Source organism: Alexandromys fortis, unplaced genomic scaffold (genome assembly GCF_014885135.2).
Source record: "Alexandromys fortis isolate MF-2015 unplaced genomic scaffold, M_Fortis_MF-2015_v1.1 scaffold_173, whole genome shotgun sequence".
In the NCBI taxonomy this organism is placed as follows: Eukaryota; Metazoa; Chordata; class Mammalia; order Rodentia; family Cricetidae; genus Alexandromys; species Alexandromys fortis.
The window spans coordinates 2,315,092-2,335,283 of NW_026068051.1; the positions used below are offsets into that span (position 1 = coordinate 2,315,092).

General features: G+C 37.2%; 1 protein-coding gene across 1 annotated transcript in view; it reads left to right on the forward strand.

Annotated features, from left to right (window-relative positions):
- Window positions 1-20,192, forward strand: part of Usp32 (ubiquitin specific peptidase 32) — a 131,118-nt gene that overhangs the window by 66,932 nt on the left and 43,994 nt on the right. Inside the window, exons 7-15 of the mRNA XM_050119575.1 lie at window positions 881-1,039; window positions 1,250-1,312; window positions 3,853-3,936; window positions 4,284-4,345; window positions 7,313-7,415; window positions 9,850-10,042; window positions 12,451-12,626; window positions 13,134-13,274; window positions 14,887-15,004. Of these exons, the coding sequence (XP_049975532.1) occupies window positions 881-1,039; window positions 1,250-1,312; window positions 3,853-3,936; window positions 4,284-4,345; window positions 7,313-7,415; window positions 9,850-10,042; window positions 12,451-12,626; window positions 13,134-13,274; window positions 14,887-15,004 (1,099 nt within the window). The remainder of the gene's footprint in view (window positions 1-880; window positions 1,040-1,249; window positions 1,313-3,852; window positions 3,937-4,283; window positions 4,346-7,312; window positions 7,416-9,849; window positions 10,043-12,450; window positions 12,627-13,133; window positions 13,275-14,886; window positions 15,005-20,192) is intronic.

A 20,192-nucleotide genomic window follows, 5' to 3' on the forward strand; every position in this document is an offset into this window, starting at 1 on the left:
GTTACTGATCAGCCAGAAGTTAACAAACCAGAATTATTCATTTAGAATTAATGTGGTAATTGTCTAATTTCTACATTGTTGTATATAAACTTTACTAAAGAGTTATACTTGACAAAGTATTAAATGTAAATTAGATTTTTTTGACAGGTTAAGTAGAAGTTAGGATTCTAATTCTCAGTGAAGATGGGAATTTTAAGCACAGGAGAAATAGCCCTTCAGGGATCAGTCTTGGATATGAGAAACTAACTAAAGGGAGGGGATAACTGACTGAATGCAAATACTAACCTAAGGGAGGGGATGTGGATGTAGCTGAGTGCAAACAAAAGCATATGCGTAGAATTACCCTGGTTTGATTGAACAGCTCCAGGCCGAAGAAAGATTAAAAAATTTGCCTTGCCTCTTGAAAACCTATATAAGGTTATGCTTCTTACAGAATGACTTAACCCTTTCTTTCCAGTGTATAAGAATGGTAGCTCCTCTGAATTTGACTGATGGATGGGTCTCTTTAACCTGTGTGGTGATTTAGAGACAGTCATAAGATCTATTCACAAAATTCTGTATATTACAATAATGGTAATAATCATAATAATAATGCTAGCTAGATGATGGTGGTAGACACCTTTAATACCAGCACTTGGGAGGGAGAGACAAGCGGATCTCTGAGTTCGAGGCCAGCCTGGTCTACAGAGTATGTTCCAGGACAGGCTCCAAAGCAACAGAGAAACCCTGTCTCAAAACAAACAAACAAACAAACAAACAAACAAATAATGATAATGCTATAGAATAGTCTACTCCCGATGGGAACTGCTCTAGAACATACTGGCTTGAGAAATTAAGTAATTGGAGAGGGTAGTTTATAATGAAATGTATCGTGTTTCAGAATCTAAAAGTGATTTCCTTTCCTAAGAGTTTTTTGTCATTAGTTTGCTTCAAGGTGTTTGATGTTGACCGTGATGGAGTTCTGTCCAGGGTTGAACTGAAAGACATGGTGGTTGCACTTTTGGAGGTCTGGAAAGATAACCGCACTGATGATATTCCTGTAAGTTCTCTTTTTAGTTTGATTGATTTTTGAGACAGGGTTTTAATGTTACCAAGGCAGGTATGTAGTGTGCCCATGTCCTGCTAAGTTCTGATTGTTTACAAGGAAGATGGAGTGAATGTTTGAGAAGAAATTTTTAAAAAGCATCATTTTTTATATATGGGGGGATTAAAAATTATACACACTATTCTCTTGGATTTCTTTTTAAAGGAATTACATATGGCTCTGTCGGACATTGTAGAAGACATATTGAATGCACATGATACCACAAAGGTGAGACTAGCTATGAGTAATTCATTTTTTTCTAAAAATACTGTATGCTCTAATCAAAATGTGTCATTTATATGTATGGTCAAATGACTCTTCTGCATTCCAGATACCCAGTTATCTGGACCTGTGGTTAAAATATCTTCACATCATCTCTAAAGATAGCCCATTCCATCTTCAAACAGCAGCTCAGTGAAGGCTCATACATGTGTTAAGTAGAGACTTCCCTTGATAGCCTTTTGTAGTTTTTATTTCTTCCATTTAATAAGTTACAAAGAGGACAGCTTTATAGTGAATAAAGGAAACTAAACAGTGTATTTAGCATGGCTCTAGTGTGTCAGACTTAAGAACAGAAGAAAAGCTAACAGTGGTAGACATAGAGGTTGTGATTTCTGGGGTGATTAGATTAACTGGGAAGAACCATGAAGATAGCTGAGGCCATAGATTTACAAATAATAACTCAAATTATTTAGTTTGGTAAGACTTATTGGTAGTACCATAACAGATTTATTTACTTCTGTAGCTTGTTTTAAAATTTTAACTATTTATCTCTGTGAAATTAAAAATAATTTATATGTGTGAAGTACATTTGAAGTGATTTGAATCTTTTCAAATACTGACACATACTTAGTAGCAGACTGGTAAATTATCAGCCATAATGGTGTTATAAAATTGAGGTTTAGAAAAAATAATTAAGTCAGTTATTTTCTTGATACAATCACAGAAGAAATGATATTCCCATTAACTATAGAAACAAATGATGACGGCCGGCGGGTGGTGGTGCACACCTTTAATCCCAGCACTCAAGAGGCAGAGGCAGGCTGATCTCTATGAGTTCAAGGCCAGCCTGGTCTACAAGAGCTAGTTCCAGCACAGGCACCAAAGCTACAGAGAAACCCTGTCTCGAAAAACAAAACAAAAAAAGAAAAGAAAAGAAAAAAAAGAAAAAGAAACAAATGATGATATATTTTTGCAGGGCTGAAAGTCTACTTATCAATTTAATCTTCCCTGTTTATTCACCTTTTCTGTCAAACTAAGGTGTCCACTTCTGTTTGGTATGTGTAAGGATAAAAACCTAGAGAAGGAACTATTAGAAATTGCTTTTTAGTTTGGGTATGATGGCTCACACCTGTGATCCCATTACTTAGAAGTCGGACATAGGAGAGCAGGATTAAGAGTTCTAGGCTACATAGTAAAACCTCATTAATTAAAAGGTGATAGAATGGTTATGGCACACAACTTTAATCCCAGTACTCAGAAGGCAGGGGCAGACAAATCTCTGAGTTGAGTCCAGCCTAGTCTACAGAGAGAGTTCTAGGCAAATCAGCTCTTGGAAAAACAAAAGAAAAAAGAAATTGCGTTGTATAGAGATGCAGTTTAAAACACTTTCCTTTAGTGTTTTACAAACACACAAGTATTGCTATCTATGGCTAGAAAGATGGCTCAGCAATTAAAAGTATATACTGCTCTTGCAAAGGATCCATATTTAGCTCATAACTACCTGTATGCTCCAGTTACTTACTCCCCTCTTCTGGACTTTGTACACACACACACACACAGAGGGTGGGGGGTGAAAACACATTATATAATTTAAAAAAGAGCAGGTTGGAGAGATGACTCAGTAATTAAGAGCAATGGCTGCTCTTCCCAAGATACTTGGTTTGATTTCCAGTGACCCACACCTGACTGCAAATCCAGTACCGAGGGATGATGCTTGCGGCTCCATCACACACCCATGTGGTGCACAGACAGACAAAACACTTATACACATTAAAAATAATAATAATAAGTACCTTTTTTTTCTTTTGGTTGTTTTGAAATAAGGTTTCTCTGTGTAGCCCTGGCTCTTTTGAAATTCTCTCTGTAGACCAAGCTGGCCTCAAACTTGGTGATCTGCCTGCCTCTGCCTCCTAGTGCTGGGATTAAAAGCCTGTGCTGCCACTGCCCTGAATAAGTACTGTATTTTTATGTTAAATGAAGTTTAATATTTCTGGCTTCAGTGACCATTGAGCAGATTGTTTAGCTGCTCAAGTCTCCATGTAACCATAATAATAAAATAGTGACAGTTTAGGATTTTGCTGATTCACTGGTACTATATACTATGCATATATGATATCTCACTATTTATCTAAGACATCTATTATTGTTGTTGTTCTTTATTTTTTGAGAAAGGATTTCACTATTTGTATCCCAGGCTGGTTTCAAACTCTCTGGGTATCCAAGAATGGCCTCGAACTCCTGATTCTTCTGCTTCTACTTCCCAAGTGCTGAAATTACAGATCCATGTCACTGTGTGCAGGTTATTTCCAAAGTCGTATTGGAGAAAGGAAATTGTTAATAAATAATAAACTGACTGCTTGAATAAAATTATAGGTGTTTTTTTTACCATTTGTAATTACTTGTAAAATGATACTAATTGTCATGCTTCTTGTGTGAACCCATACCATATATATATTATTAGTTTGCTTTCAAAAAATATGATTTTTTTCTAGTGCTGTAATAAATGACATTTATTGACAGGATCAGCTTAAATGTCTCTCTTTCAGATGGGCCATCTTACTCTGGAAGACTATCAGATCTGGAGTGTGAAAAATGTTCTTGCCAATGAGTTTTTGAATCTCCTCTTCCAGGTATGTTTAAGGCAAATGACAGATTTGGGAGGGTGCCTTCTGTCATGTGCCTGTATTAGTGAAGAAATGGAAATTGGTCTCTTCTTGACAGCTGATGCCTGGTTGTTCTAGATCTAAAACATATACTACTCTGTTACTGGAGATTTGGAAGTTAACCTCCATTTAAAAAAAAAAATCCACACTACTTAGTTAAATTTCCTCAGGTAACAATTGATAATTCACCAGTTAAACCAATGTTAATTCAGTTCCCATTTAAAAAGTAGATTTTATATAAATCACATCAAATATTACTCAGACTAATTATTGGTTCCACTAGTAAAGTTTGAATATTCTTTCTTTTTCCCTAGGTATGCCACATAGTTCTGGGGTTAAGACCAGCTACTCCAGAAGAAGAAGGACAAATTATTAGGTAATTTTATAGTTTCGTGGGGTTTTTATTACGTAGCTGAAATTTCTATGTCTGAAATACATTAGTTACAAGAAACAATTTGTGTTGCTTTGATTATTAAAGTAAAGCTATTTTTAAAAATTACATGTAGAGGCCTGCATGGTGGCCCACACCTTTAATCCCAAGACATCTTCCTAGCTAAGGAGCTAGATTAATTTAAAAGTCAAATTCTGTTTAACTGGGCTGGAGAGATGGCTCAGCGGTTAAGAGCATTGCCTGCTCTTCCAAAGGTCCTGAGTTCAATTCCCAGCAACCACATGGTGGCTCACAACCATCTGTAATGAGATCTGGTGCCCTCTTCTGACCTGCAGACATACACACAGACAGAGTATTGTATACATAATAAATAAATAAATATTTCTTTAAAAAAAATTCTGTTTAACTTTAAAGTTGTACTGGGGCAGGGATGTCAGTCAGTGGTAGAAAACTTACAGTCTAATGTAATTACTAAAAGAATTTTCAGAGCAGCAAGATAAAATCAACTTGTCATAATGGGAGAACATCACTAAGAGTAGCCAACTTTTCCATCAAAAAGTATAGAATTCAGAATTAAGAAGGGTAGAAAAAACCAACTAAGAATTTTATATCCAACAAAATACTCTATTTAAAATGATTTGGATAGTGGAGATAAATTGAAAGTAGGAAGGAAAAAGAAATTATTTGGATTTGCATTTGATTTTTAGATGTGACTCCAAAAGCATTCTCTTACAAAGTAACTTAGACTTCCTCACAATCTAAAACTTCTTTATATGAAAGACAGCCTACAAAGTGAAAGGCAATATCAACAAACTGTAGCTTCCATACGCCTTCATTAGCCAGAATGTATAAGGAGAGGCTACAGCTCGACAACAAAAAGATAACTGTTTAAAATATAGAGAACAGGCAACTCCTTTAGCAGTTGCCACCAGAGGGGACAATCAAAAAACATCTAGGGAGTACTGTATGAGGCAATGACATCTGTGTACAGCTGTGCCCTTGACCACTATCACCTGACTGGATTTCTAAAGCCCTGGGTTTGTCCTATGGTTTCTGTACACATGCAATGACGTGAGTGCACGCAAGGATACATACATACACACTCATGCTTGCTTGCATGCATGCACAATAATTGATGTTTTTAAGTTTCCTTGGAGGGAAAAATGAGAGTGGTGATTTGTCTCAGTTGTCTTAGAGCAGTTGAATGTCCTCAAGTATATTTTTTAAAATGCAAGACAGTCCATGTCATTATCAATTATAGCAAGGATCCTTGTGGCTGGATTTTATTATCTGATATCACTTTGGAGTTTTATTTAAAGAGCTGTATGTAGTCGGGCAGTAGTAGTGCGTGCCTTTAATCCCAGCACCTGGATGCAGAGGACAGAGAACACTGAGTTCAAGGCCAGCCTGGTCCACAAATCAAGTTCCAGCACAGCCAGGGTTACACAGAGAAACTCTGTTTTGATAACACAAAACAAACAAACTGTATGTAACATGTGATTTTTTTATGACTTTGATCAGTATAATCTTTATATTTTTCAGACTACCTAATGGATCATAATAAAACTTATAAATGTGTCTTCAGTTAATGGGCTTGATATTTATTTTTGTTTTGTTAGCTATTCTTTTTTTTTAAATATTTATTTATTATGTATACAATATTCTTTCTGTGTGTATGCCTGAAGGCCAGAAGAGGGCACCAGACCTCATTACAGATGGTTGTGAGCCACCATGTGGTTGCTGGGAATTGAACTCAGGACCTTTGGAAGAGGGGGTAATGCTCTTAACCGCTGAGCCATCTCTCCAGCCCTTTGTTAGCTATTCTTATAACACATGTCTGTGTGAGATATAACTTAAAATACAGAGAACTACAAGTGGTTATATAATGTTTTCATTGCATCAGTGGACATGTGTCTCATTAGAGATACTCAGTTTCCAGACACATGGAAAGATGAACAATATAATTAGTTATTAAAGGAATAAAATCAAAACCACAATGAAATTCTGATTCTTACCACTAGGATAGTTTTAAATTGTTGTTATTTTAAATTTATTTTTACTAGCATACGAAGAGTTTTTTATTATGGTATTTTTCAAACAATTTTTACTGCATCATACTTTTTTGTGAGGACGGGAATGTGATGGGACATGTATGGCAGTCACAGGACAACTTATGGGACTCTTCCTATCCTGTAAGTCACTGTTGTATTACCATGAGAAATACCATGACTAAGGCAACTGTGGAAGCAATTACCTGGGGGCTTCCTTTCAGTTTCAGAGGATTAGTTCATGATCACCTTGTCAGCAAGCTTTGGCAGCAGTGGTAACTGACACCTTACATCCTAATCCAAGGCAGCAAGTAAAGAAAAGACAAAAGACTGGGTCTGGTATAGGCTTTTCAGATCTCAAAGCTGACTCCTAGTGACATATCACCAACAAAGATGTGTCTCCTAATCCTTTCCTAATAATTCCATTAACCAGAGACCAAACATTCAAACACGAGCTATGAGAGCCATTCTCATTCACAGTTACCCATTGACTAGAATACTGGCCAACAAACTCAAGAAATCTACCTGTTTACATACAACCTTTTTGCTTGGATTTTAAGCATGCAGTACTACACCTGGCTTTTACATAGTGCTGGATCTGAAGTCAGGACCTTGTACTTGTGGATTAAGCACTTTCCAACTTAGCCATCTTTCCAGCCCCACAATGTTTATGAATGATGCGTCGCTATGGCCTGTAACTATTGAAATTGACTTTCTGGTAGAACAGTGTTCCACTACACTAATTGCAATAGTGGCAGTCTTTGCTGAGTACATCTTTGTGTTTTGTGTTTTTCTGTTTTGAAATTTCTAATGAAAGAGAAAGTAATTCCAGTGACAAATTACAGTCTTGCCTTTAATTTCACACAATTTCTTTTTATACATTGGATTTCTTTTTTATGTACAGAGGATGGTTAGAACGAGAAAGCAGGTATGGTCTGCAGCCAGGACACAATTGGTTTATCATCTCCATGCAGTGGTGGCAACAGTGGAAAGAATATGTCAAATACGTGAGTTAAATTCCTATCTATATAAATTTTATAGTAACATTTTCAACTCTATCAGATTGTAGAAGTATTACCTAGTAATAAAACATTCCAACTTGGACCAAGACTTAAAAGGAAAGGAAATGAGTATTTGTAAAAATTGTATATATGCATTTCTACACAAATTTTTTCCCTTATCATCAACCCTATGAAAAAGGAGGTGCCTATTTATGTTACCCACTCTATATGTCATTGAATTCTCCTCTCTCTATGAGTGAAGAGGTTATATTTCTTTTACTTGTGAGGAATTTGTTGCTGAGAGAAAAATAAACCTGGTTATCTTTTTCAGTGTAGACCTGGGATTCAGTGTAGCAACTGGTTTCTAAAATAACGTGTTGTCAGTATGTTATTTGCATTGTCCTTCGCCTTTTACATTAAAAAATTGGGAGAGAGGCTGGGTGGTGATATCCCACACCTTTAATCCCAGTGCTTAAGAGCTAGAGGTGGGTGTATCTCTGTGAGTCTAGTCTACATAGGGAGTTCTGGAACAGCCAGGACCACATAAAGAAACCTTGTCTCAAAAAAAGAAAAGAAAAATTTGAGGAAATTAGTAAGAAGTGTTAATTTCTTATATAAGAAACTTCATTTCAGCTGAGCATAGTTATCCATACTTGTAAGTCTGCACTCAGGAAGTGGATCTTATTTAAGTTCAGTTTGCTGTTCTGAAGGTTGAGCTTTAGTGCCTCACACAGTAGACAAGCACACTGCCATTTGGCTACATTCCTAGCCCATATGTTTTCCAATATAAAACATAAACAGCAAACATGGAGTGTAGTGTTTCTCAATGAATAAATATATGTAGACTTCAGGGACCTGTTGGCAAATAATGTTGAATCTAGTAGACAAATGGGAATCTCTTTTTGGTTTGTTTTTGTTTGTTTGTTTGTTTTTTTCCAGACAGGGTTTCTCTGTGTAGCCTTGGCTATCCTGGAGCTCAACTCTGTAGTAGTCAAGGCTGGCCTTGAACGCCCTGCCTCCCAAGTGCTAGGATTAAAGGCATGGACCACCACCACTGCCCAGCACCTACTTGTTTCTTAGTTCCATTTGCCTGGAATACTCTTTTACATCCTTTTTACCCTAAGATAGTATCTGTCCTCGATGGTGAGTTGTGTTTCTTGGAGGCAAAAGAAAGATGAATCCCGTTTTATAAGCCAATCTGTGAGACTTTGTCTTTTTTTATGGAATTGAGACTATATCGAGAGTTATTGTTGAGCAATATTTTTTAATTCCTGACATTTTGTTGTAGTACTGGTGTTTTTTCCCCCACCTCTTCTGATTAACTTTTCTGTTATTACTCCTTCTGTCCTCTTGGTGTGGTTAACCTTCTCTTCAGATTGAAGTATCCTTCTGGTATCCTCTGTAGATCTAACTTGGTGAACATAAATTTCTTAAATTTGTTTTTATCATGAATTGTTCTTCTCCTTTGATTTTGAATGTTTTGCTGTATGTGGTAATCAGTGCCTTTCAGACCTTGTTTATGTGGTACAGTCTTTCTCAGTGTACTGTTGAGTATATTGTATGTATTATATGAATATATTATGGGCATTGTGTATGTGTGTATATACATATTCATTCTCCCCTTAAGGAAGTAAAATTTATATAGTAAATGGTTTTAGCAACTCACAATGATAAGAATTAATTGTTTTTAAGAACTAGAAAGATGGTTCAGTGGTTAGGAGCTCTAATTGCTCTACCATAGAACCCAGGTTCAATTCCTAGGACCCACATAGCAGTTTACAACCTTCTGTAACTCCAGCTCCAGGGGTTTCAGCACCCTCTTCTGGCCTCTGAGGGCACCAAGCACACACATGATACATAGACACATGGAAGCAAAACACCCACGTATGTTGTAGGGAGACTGCTTGTTTCATTCCCATTGCTCAGAAACTGTATTAATTAAGTCACTGCTTGGCCCATTAGCTTTAGTTTCTTTTTTTTAAATTTATTTCTTTATTAATTAATTAAAGATTTCTGTCTCTTCCCCACCGCCGCCTCCCCTTTCCCTCCCCCTCCCCCAAGCTTTAGTTTCTTATTGGTTAACTCTTACATCTTAATTTAACCATCTCCATTAATCTGTGCATCTCCACGAGGTCATGGCTTACCAGCAAAGTTTTAGCATGTCTGTCTTCAGCATGTCTGTCTTCAGCGGCAGCTCCATGGATTCTCTGTGACTCTGCCCTTCTTCCTCCCAGAATTCAGTTTAGTTTTCCCTGCCTAGCTAAGTTCTGCCCTGCTATAGGTCCAAAGCAGTTTCTTTATTCATTAATGGTAATCAGCATACAGAGGGGAATCCCACATCACATGTACATAAAACACAATAGAATAAGTTAAAAATAATTCCTTAAAAGCTACAGTTACGTGTAGAATGTTATATTTGTCTTATTTTTTATGATTTTAGGATGCCAACCCTGTTGTGATTGAGCCATCATCAGTTCTAAATGGGGGAAAATTTTCATTTGGAACAGCAGCACATTCTATGGAGCAGGGAGAAGATAAAATCAGTAACAACCTCAGTTATATGAATACCACAGAAGAGAAATACTCAGACAACATTTCTTCTGCATCTGAAGCCTCAGAGTCTACTGGCAGTGGTAAATATGTCTCCCATGGGGCTTAATAATGTTTTTGACACAGGTTCTCAATTAACCCAGACTAGCCTTGATCTTGCTTTGTAGCTGAGGTGGACCTGTAACTTCTCCTGGAACTTCCTAAGTACTGGGATTACAGGCATGTACCACCACACCACTCGTGATTATTCTCTCTGAGTCTGCTTTTGTGGGCACAGTGTTGTAAGGAGAGGGCCCCTTGTTCGTCCTGGCTGCCTGGCTACCTGGCTACCTTACACCTGAAATAACCACACAGAAACTGTATTAAAACACTGCTTGGCCATTAGCTCTAACTTCTTATTGACTAACTCTTACATATTAGTTTAACCCATCTCCATTAATCTGTGTATCGCTACATGGCAATGGCTTACCAGAGATTCTAACTGGTGTCCATCTCAGGTGGAGGATCCATGGCTTCTCTGACTCTGCCCCTCTTCCTCTCAGCATTCAGTTCTGTTTTCTTCACCTACCTTAGTTCCACCATATCAACTAGGCCAAGGCAGTTTCTTTATTCATTAACCAATGAAAGCAACACACAAACAGAAGGAACTCTACACCAGAACAGTATCAATATCAGGCTTCCATTCAAAGAAATATATTTTGAATAAAATAGTCAATTATAAAATTCTTGGGTGTATTCTTGGTTTTTAAGTAAAAGTAATCTCTCACTATGAAAGTCCTTTCATTTTTCATTAGCCAAGCCATATTGCTATTTAATGCTTTGCCAATAAATTCAGTCTAGTGAATACAGATTTTTAAGAAAATAAAATTATCCGTATCCAGAACTCCTTAATCATAAACGTGCCTTCATTGGATTAGAATCTTCATATTAGATTGTTTTAACACTTCAGCCCAGAAGTTTGAGATTTATTTTGTTAAAATGCTATATATTAATAATACTTACCATAATTCCCTTCTGTCCTTTGTACTTACCTGAAACTTAATGGTTCTATACTTACAAGGAAGATACTTTAGTACTACTATAATTCATCTTGAGAATCATTCCTCTTAATTGCTGATAAAATACTAAAACCCTCAAACATTTTCTCTGCCATTATTTTCTCTTCTGACATTTTCTTCCTTTTTCTGTGGGAGTAGTAAGCACACTGGCAGAACTAGCATTTCCTTCATTCTATTATTTACCTCCCTGTCTGACATGACAGAAATCATTTAGTGGTCCTAGAAGTATTGTGATCTGCTTTAACACCACATTTCATTCTCATATTTTTCTCCATCATCCTTTCTTTTTCCATTTGAGTCCAGGTTCTGATGTGTATTTTACTATATAACATTATTACCCATAGGATGAGTAGTAACATGAATAGAAGTTTACAAAGCAGTTGATAATTAGAATGTTTACAGAAGATTGACATGTAGTTGAGAGTTGAAATATCTTAAAATACTATCAGGTTCAAACTGCCATTATTAGGCATTTTTCTCTGTTTTTCTATTATAAAGATCATGACTTCTTTTTAAATAGCTATATTAAGAAAACAGGCACTGAGTGTGGTAACACTCAACACCCTTTAAAGGGAATAGAAGGCAGGTGAATATCTGAGTTCAAGGCCAGCCTGATCTATATAATGTGAATGCCTGGCTAGCCAGAGATATACACACCTTGACTCAGAGATAGGGAAAAGGAGAGGAACAGAGGTTTAGAGGCTTCCTATTGCTGTTTGTGCCAAGAATATTTGGAATAATGCTTGCAGTATGAGAATTTTAGGGAGTGTGAAAACACAACTACTTAGCCTGTAATTCTCATTATAAATTATTGTATAGTCTAGGAAGATGTTCAGATGTTCAGTTGGTAAAAACTTGTATTCTAATTCTATTATTATCTTTTATCTAGAAAGAATATATCTGTCCTTCTTATCTTCTATATTTATCAAAATGTAAAACTTGAGTAACATACCAGGATAAGAGCATTAACAAAATACATTGACATTTGGATTTATATATTTAAGCCTGTGTATATAGAAAAACCAAAAGTAAGGTCTGGAGCATACTGGCTGTTCTTCCAGAGAACTGAGGTTCAAATCCCAACACCCACATGGCAACTCCTAACTATCTGTAACCTCAGTTTCAGGGGATCTGACACCCTCACACTAATGCACATAAAATAAAGTTAAATAGAAATAAATTAAAAAGAAGGTACAGTCATTTTCTGAAGAAAAAAACTAAAAATTGCTTCACTGGGCTGTGATGGCTTATGCCTTTAATCCTAGCACTTGGGAGGCAGAGACAGGTGGATCTCTGTGAGTTCAAGGCCAGCCTGGTCTACGGAGTGAGTTCCAGGACAGCCAAAGCTTTTACACAGTGAAACCCTGTCTCAAAAAAACAAAAACACTAAAATTAAGAAACTATCATTATTGTTTTGTTTTGTTTCTTGATAGGCTTTCTGTATTCTGGCACACCAGGGGCAGATATGTGCTTTGCAAGGCAACATAATACTTCTGACAATAACAACCAGTGTTTACTAGGAGCCAATGGGAATATCCTTTTGCACCTTAATCCTCAGAAGCCAGGAGCTATTGATAACCAGCCACTAGTAACTCAAGAACCAGTAAAGGTAGGTGTTTGACATCAGACTTTCAAATTGTTCTCTTTCAAGTAGCCATTAAATTTCAAAGGTTTTAGCATAAAGAAAAGCATTGTAGTTCATTTAAATTAGCCTGTCATAGGCATGATGTCATCTCATAGTGCTTCTCTATGAGAGAGGATATGCTATATAGCCCAGGCTGACCTGGAACTCGAGGATTCACCTGCCTCTGCCTCCTAAATGCTGGTGCTAAATGCCTATACCACCCTACCCACCCAGAGTTCCTTTCTTAAATAGTTCACTGAAAAGTAAAACTTACAAATCTCTGCCAAAATCCCATTTTCTGGGTTGGGGATGTAACTCAGTAACAGTTAACTTGTTCACAGAATAGGAGCCACCAAAAATCACAGACGAATAAATTTATTTCCAGCAATATGAAACTAGGAAATAATATTAATTTGTTCTATATCTACATTTTTTTGATGTATAAGAGACTATAAAATTAAAAACAATACTTAAATTTCATTTTTTTCTAAGGCTACATCGTTAACACTAGAAGGAGGAAGATTAAAACGAACTCCACAGCTAATCCATGGAAGAGATTATGAAATGGTCCCAGAACCTGTATGGAGAGCACTTTATCATTGGTATGGAGCAAACCTGGCCCTCCCTCGACCAGTAAGTATCCTAATAGTGCCTTATGTAAGAAGTAGTCATAGAAGGATGTGTGTGTGTGCGCGTGCGTGCATGGAGTATGAAGGCCAGAGTTTGATATTCACTTTTCTGTGTGAATTTCCCTAGTCACAATTTAATTCTTACCTTGTGGTAGCACAGTACTTGAAACCTGTTCAAATTAATTGAAAAATAACTTTAGGTTCCTTTACATTTTATGTATTCAATGAGTATTTAGGTAATATTTAAGGTTTTGGAAAGGTATTGAAATGCAATTATATTATTTCCCTCCATGTTTTTTCCTTCCTCTAACTCCTCCCACTACCTTCCACACTACCCCAAACTCTTGGCCTCTTCCTCCCCAGTTGTTATTTACAGACACGTATGTGCACAGGTGTGTGCTCACACACACACACACACACACACACACAAAATATATACGGTAGTCCATTCAGTGTTGCATGTGCAAGGTTTCAAGGCTGACTGACCTGGGTGTTAAATAACCAATTAGGGGCCTCTCCCATGGGGAAAGACTACTTCTCCCTCTCTGAGCATTTCTTTGTTGCCTATAGTTTTTTGCCTAGGGGTGGGGCTGCTTGAGTATTTCCCTTTCCATGTTCGCATGCCTTGGTGTTGTCCTTAGTTAGGTCTTGTTTAGGCAGCTGAACTGTTGAGATTCCATGGATGATGTTTCCTTGAGCAGTTGAGATTTCTTTGTAATGGTTTGTCCGTTTTTAAGAGAAGCTATTGAGTGTTGAAAACTAAAACTAAACTCACATCTGAGATTTGGAGGGTTTTGTTTTGGTTTGGTTTTTGATACTTAATTTTGTTTTTAAATGAAAGGTGGGATAGAAATGTCTATAAATTCTAATCTTGAAAGATTAATTTAAGAGCAGAAACCTGAGCATATTCAAATCTATGTAGCTTGAATGTAGGAGTAAGCTACTAAAATACAGGTAGTGAATTTATTGAATATTTTAAAATTAATGTCAGAGCTTGGAATAGTAACACATGCCTTTTGTTGTTGGTTTTTTTTGTTTGTTTGTTTTGTTTTTTGTTTTTTGGTTTTTTTTTTTTGAGACAGCGTTTCTCTGTAGCTTTGGAGACTGGCCTGGAACTAGCTCTTGTAGACCAGCGTGGCCTCGAACTCACAGAGATCTGCCTGCCTCTGCCTCCTGAGTGCTAGTGTTAAAGGCATGTGCCACCACTGCCCAGCTTAAAAACAATTTTAAGGAATGTATATATATTAATTTCTTTTAAAAAAAAACATGCTCATAAAGTAAAAATAATTTTCAAAAATGCACCAAGAGGGGCTAAAGAAATGGTTCAGAGTTTATAAGAACACTTACTGTTCTTTCAGAAGACCTAGGTTTAGTTCCTTGTACCAACATGGCAGGTAACAGTCATTTTTTTCTCCAGGTCCAGGGGATCTAGTGCCCTCTTATGTCCTCTACAGACAATAGGCACACATGTGATGCACATACATATAAACGAGCAAAACACTCATACTCATAAGATCAATAAATTATAAAAACTTTATTAATAGAACCTTAAGTTTGACTAAAAGGGTTTTGTTTTTTAGAGTTATCACTACTTTTTAAATCTTTTACAAAAATAGGTAATCAAGAATAGCAAGACGGAAATCCCAGAGCTAGAATTATTTCCTCGCTATCTTCTCTTCCTTCGACAGCAGCCAGCCACACGGACTCAGCAGTCTAACATCTGGGTGAATATGGGTATGATGAGCCTGAGAATGTTTCCTCAGCACTTGCCTAGAGGTAACTTAAGAATGCAGCAAGAATGCCACACATTTCCTTAAAAATAAATGGAAAATCACATTGCTCAAAGTCTGGTGCCACTGTGCTAATATATGTCCTTTGCTTTCATACAGAATCAGTAAATCACTGTGAGCTTAGATCTGTGGTCATGCACAAGATTGGATGGGACAGAGGCAAACTCTTAGGTGCAAACTAAGGTTTATTTTCTTTTATAGTTTGTAAGTTTATGAAAATAGCAAATAGAATAGATTTTACTTAATTTTCTTTAGTTAAGCCATTGTAAATTGTTGTTATCCCTAAGATGCAGTTCACCAATCATTGACTAATCTTTTTAACCTTACTCAAATTTATTGACATAATTAATCCCTTATGGGCTACTTTTATTTTAACAAAACGAGAAGCATTTATTGTACTAGCTAAGAACATTTTGTAAGAGACATAATACACATAATACATTTGCTTTGATTTTGAGGAAGTTTTTTTGTGGTTGCATTCTGGTTGGGTTTTTTGTTTCTTTTGTTGTTGTTTTTTTTTTTTTTTTTTTTTTTTGAGACAGCGTTTCTCTGTAGCTTTGGAGCCTGTCCTGGAACTAGCTCTGTAGACCAAACTGGCCTCGAACTCAGAGATTCGCCTGTCTCTGCCTCCTGAGTGCTGGGATTAAAGGTGTGTGACACATGACTAGTATACCAATACTCAAGGGTCTTAGGTTCAGGGCAGCCTACTATATAGAGCAACACTGTCTTTAAGAGGACCTTAGGTTAAGGGCTAGAGAGAATTGCTCAGTGGTTAGAGCACTGGCTGATCTTGCAAAAGAACTTGGGTTTGATTCCTAGCACCTACATGGTGGCTGACATCTATCTGACACTTCAGTTCCAGGGGACCTGACAATCTCTTCTGTGGATACCAGGTACACATGTGGTGTGTATACATTTATGCTGGCAAAAGCCCATACACATGGGGTCTGGGGTGATGACTTAGTGATTAAGAACACTGGCTTATCTTCTAGAGGATCTGAGTTTGAACTAAAATACACATATATCTCAACCATTCTTAAACTGCAGCTCCAGAGGATTCCCTCTTTGAGCCTTCAAGGACACTGTACTCATGTGGTAACAGACATACATGCAGGTAAAACACCCATACACACAAAATCCCTCCCGAGTCTTGGGATTAAAGGCATGTGCCACCACCGCCCAGCTGAGACATAATCTTTTTACNGTTCCTCTTAATATATAACATGAATAAGGTTCTCCTTTGATTCTAAATTAAGTTAAATTTTATTGATGAAGAATATTTACGTATTTTCCCTTGCAAATATTTGAAATTATTCTTCAGTTAAAAAAAAAAAATAGATTTGAGCTGGCTAGATGGCTCCCAAAGTTATCTCCTTTGATTCAAACCTAAGTTAAATTTTATTGGTGGAGAATATTTATGTATTTTCCCTTGCAAATATTTGAAATTAGTCTTCAGTTTAAAAAAAAAAAATAGAGGGGCTGGAGAGGTGGCTCAGAGGTTAAGAGCACTAGCTGCTCTTCTAGAGGTCCTGAGTTCAATTCCCAGCACCACATGGTGGCTCACAACCATCTATAATGAGATCTGATGCCCTCTTCTGGCATGCAGACTTACATGCAGGCAGAACATTGTATACGTAATAAATGAATGGACGAATAAATAAATAAACAAACAAACTTTAAAAAATAGATTTGAGCTGGCTAGCTGGCTCCATGAGTTACTTGTGACCAAGTCTGACAACCCTGAGTTTGATCCCCAGACTCACATGGTGAAAGGAGAGAACTGACTCCTACAAGTTGTTCTCTGACCTTTACATGCACACTTCGTATACCTGCACACACACACAGATACTAAGTAATGTAAAGTAAAAATTTAAAATTAATTCATCAATTGAAAGTCTTGAACTGTGTTTAAGTTGTTAGAATGTTATGACTATCTGTAAACCCCATGTAAGTACTAGCTCTCTTTTGAATTTTCCTTAAAAGGGGGCTGGAGAAATGACTCCGTGGTTAAAATCATTTGTTGGTCCTGCTCAGGCTGTAATGGTTTAAGTAAAATGCTGCAGGTCCCCAAGCAGCAACAGGCAGCAGGTCCTGAAACCACAGCAAGCCACAAGGGTCCCAGGCAGAAAGCTGCCTGGTAGGTGAGAGACCTTGATGGATAAGCACGCCATGCGGAGTGCAGTTGGAAATTGAATATTTATTTAGTGGGTTATGAAAGGGAAGGGAAGAGAAGAGTGAGACAGAGAGACAGAGAGATTGAGATGGAAAGGAAGGACTCTGACTTCAGGCAGGCAGTAAGATCTGCCTGCCTCTGCAGTGGATGGGGGAGTGGGCGGGGCTTGTCTTTTTTATTATTTGTTTGTTTGTTTGTTTGTTTATTATGTATATAATATTCTGTCTGTATGCCTGAAGGCCAGAAGAGGGCGCCAGACCTCTTTACAGATAGATGGTTGTGAGCCACCATGTGGTTGCTGGGAATTGAACTCAGGACCTTTGGAAGAGCAGGCAGTGCTCTTAACCACTGAGCCATCTCTCCTAAGGGACAGAACAGGCCCCAGATTCAGTTCCCAGCACCCACATGGATTCTCATAACCATCCTTAACGCCAGTAGTGCTCGGGGATCTGACACGTCTTTTAACCTCCACAGGCACCAGGCACACATGTACATGCATACTTATACACATAAAATAAAAATAAATAAATCTGGTCTGGAGAAATGGCTCAATAATTAAGAACACTTACTGCTCTTCCAGAGGACCTGTCTTCAAATTCCCACCCTCCCATGACAGCCTACAGTTGTCTGTGATTCTAGTTCCAAAAGATCCTACACCCTCACACAGGCATAGATGAAGGCAAGAACACCATTTTCACATAAAATAAAAATAAGCATATTATTTTAAAAAAATAAATCTTCAAGAAAATATAAATCTTTTTTAAAGGCTCCCTTCAGATAATGTATGAAGATGATTCACATACTGTTTCATGACAGAACAAAACAGTGTTCACTCCTTAACGTTAAAATCACGAACAATGAATAGAATCTTTATGAAACATTCTTTATTTAACTTTCTGGTAAATAGAAATGTTAGCATACCTTCCATGGCACCCATAGCATGTCTTTTTTGATTCTCTTTGAAAGATAACATGAGAGGCAAGATACGTTGTTGCATTTTTAGTAAGTATTTGTAACTCTTGTGCTGATCCTAGATTTTTGCTGCTTCTGTGAATTTCTGATTTGCTGGTTCTCTTCAAAAGCAAAAATTATGCATATAAGTGGCTGCCTGCTTAATGAGCTCTGGAACTCAGTTTTCCTTTTTGTGGCCTAGGACAGTGAAGATTGGCTGGGGCATTATGCTTGCCGGTGCTTCTGAATTCTAGAATGGGATAGTGCTGATTCTCCAAATTTGTTTCTTAGTTTGAAATTTTATTCCTGACTAATTAAAAAATGAATCATTATTTTGAATTTTATAAAACTGCTTTCTTGCTGTAATCTTAAAACTAATCCTCTGATGTATAATTGAAGAAATTTGTTTTAAGGGTTATTTTTTTTGCTTGCTAATAGATAAATATTTGCTTTGGTACACATTAAAAAAAATCATGGTTGAGTTTTGTTATGCTATACATTGTGTGCTTCTTGGTCAAATACTCAGTTATTAACGATATTCACCAGGCTTTTTAAAAAATTACTTTTTTTAGCCGGGTGGTAATGGTACACACCTTTAGTCCCAGCACTCGGGAGGCAGAAGCAGATGGATGGATCTCTGTGAGTTCAAGACCAGCCAGTACTAAAATAGCTAGTAACAGGTTTCAAAGTTATAGAGAAACCCTGTCTCAAAAAAACAAACAAACAAAAGATTATTCCTTTCAAAGGAGAATTTAACAAAAATCTAACCTCTTGAAGGTATGTATAACTGTTGTGAGCTACAGCTTTTGTCTAGGTTGTTGACTAAGTAATTGACCAATATTTAGCACATTTATAACTTGTCTTTGATTTTCATGGGTCTTGTCATTTTATTCCTTCATATTTTAAGTATAAGTAGACTTAGTATATTTAGTATATATGTATATATAATAAAGTTCTCAGATCAACACCTCTAAGAGCCTGAAAGACAATTGTATCACCAGTCTTTTTGATTCTACTCTGAGTACTTCAGGAATTCAAGGTCATTGTGTTGCCAACAGGTTGGGTAGGCAAACTAGATTCTCTCTCTCTCTCTCTCTCTCTCTCTCTCTCTCTCTCTCTCTCTCTCTCTCTCTCTTTCGCCCGCCCTGTCTGTCTGTCTGTCTGTCTGTCTGTCTGTCTGTCTGTGTTTGGTTTGGTTTTTTTCAAGACATGGTTTCTCTGTGTAACAGCCCTGTCCTGGAACTAGCTCTTGTAGACCAGCGTGGCCTCGAACTCACAGAGATCTGCCTGCCTCTGCCTCCCGAGTGCTGGGATTAAAGGTATATGCCACCACCCAGCTACAATTCTGAGTTTTAAGAACTAGATTAGGTGAACGAAATTAACTATCTGTTGAATTCAAATTCCATTCTATTTCAAGCACCCTCACTCTTCATTTTATTTTATTTTCCAGTTCTGGGCATTAAACCCAGGTCTTTTGCAAATGCTGAGCAAGGATTTTACTCCTGAGCTAAATCCCTAATCCCCTCCCGAAATTCTTTATGTTTGCTTGTTTTTTCAAGACAAGGTTTCTCTGTAGCTTTGAAGGCTGTCCTAGAACTAGCTCTTATACATCAGGGTAGCCTCGAACTCACAGAGATCCTCCTGTCTCTGCCTTCTGAGTGCTGGGATTAAAGGCATACACCACCACCACCCAGTCCTTTCCTATTCTTTAGAAGAATTTTATTTCATCTTGCTATTATGACCAAACTAAGAACAGCCATATACTGATGTCAGTTACTTTTTTTTATCATCATGTTCCTATTCTTAGGATCAAAATATGTCAATTATTTGGATCACTATGCTTTTATTGACAAAATTGAGGCTTTAAGATATTTGGGTCTACAATTTTCTCAAGCAGCCCCCTACTTTGGTTTCTTTGAGGCAGGGTCTTGTGTAGCTCAGACTGACCTTTATGTAGCTGAGGATGACTCTGATGAACTCTTGGTCTTTTTGTGCTGGGATTACCATG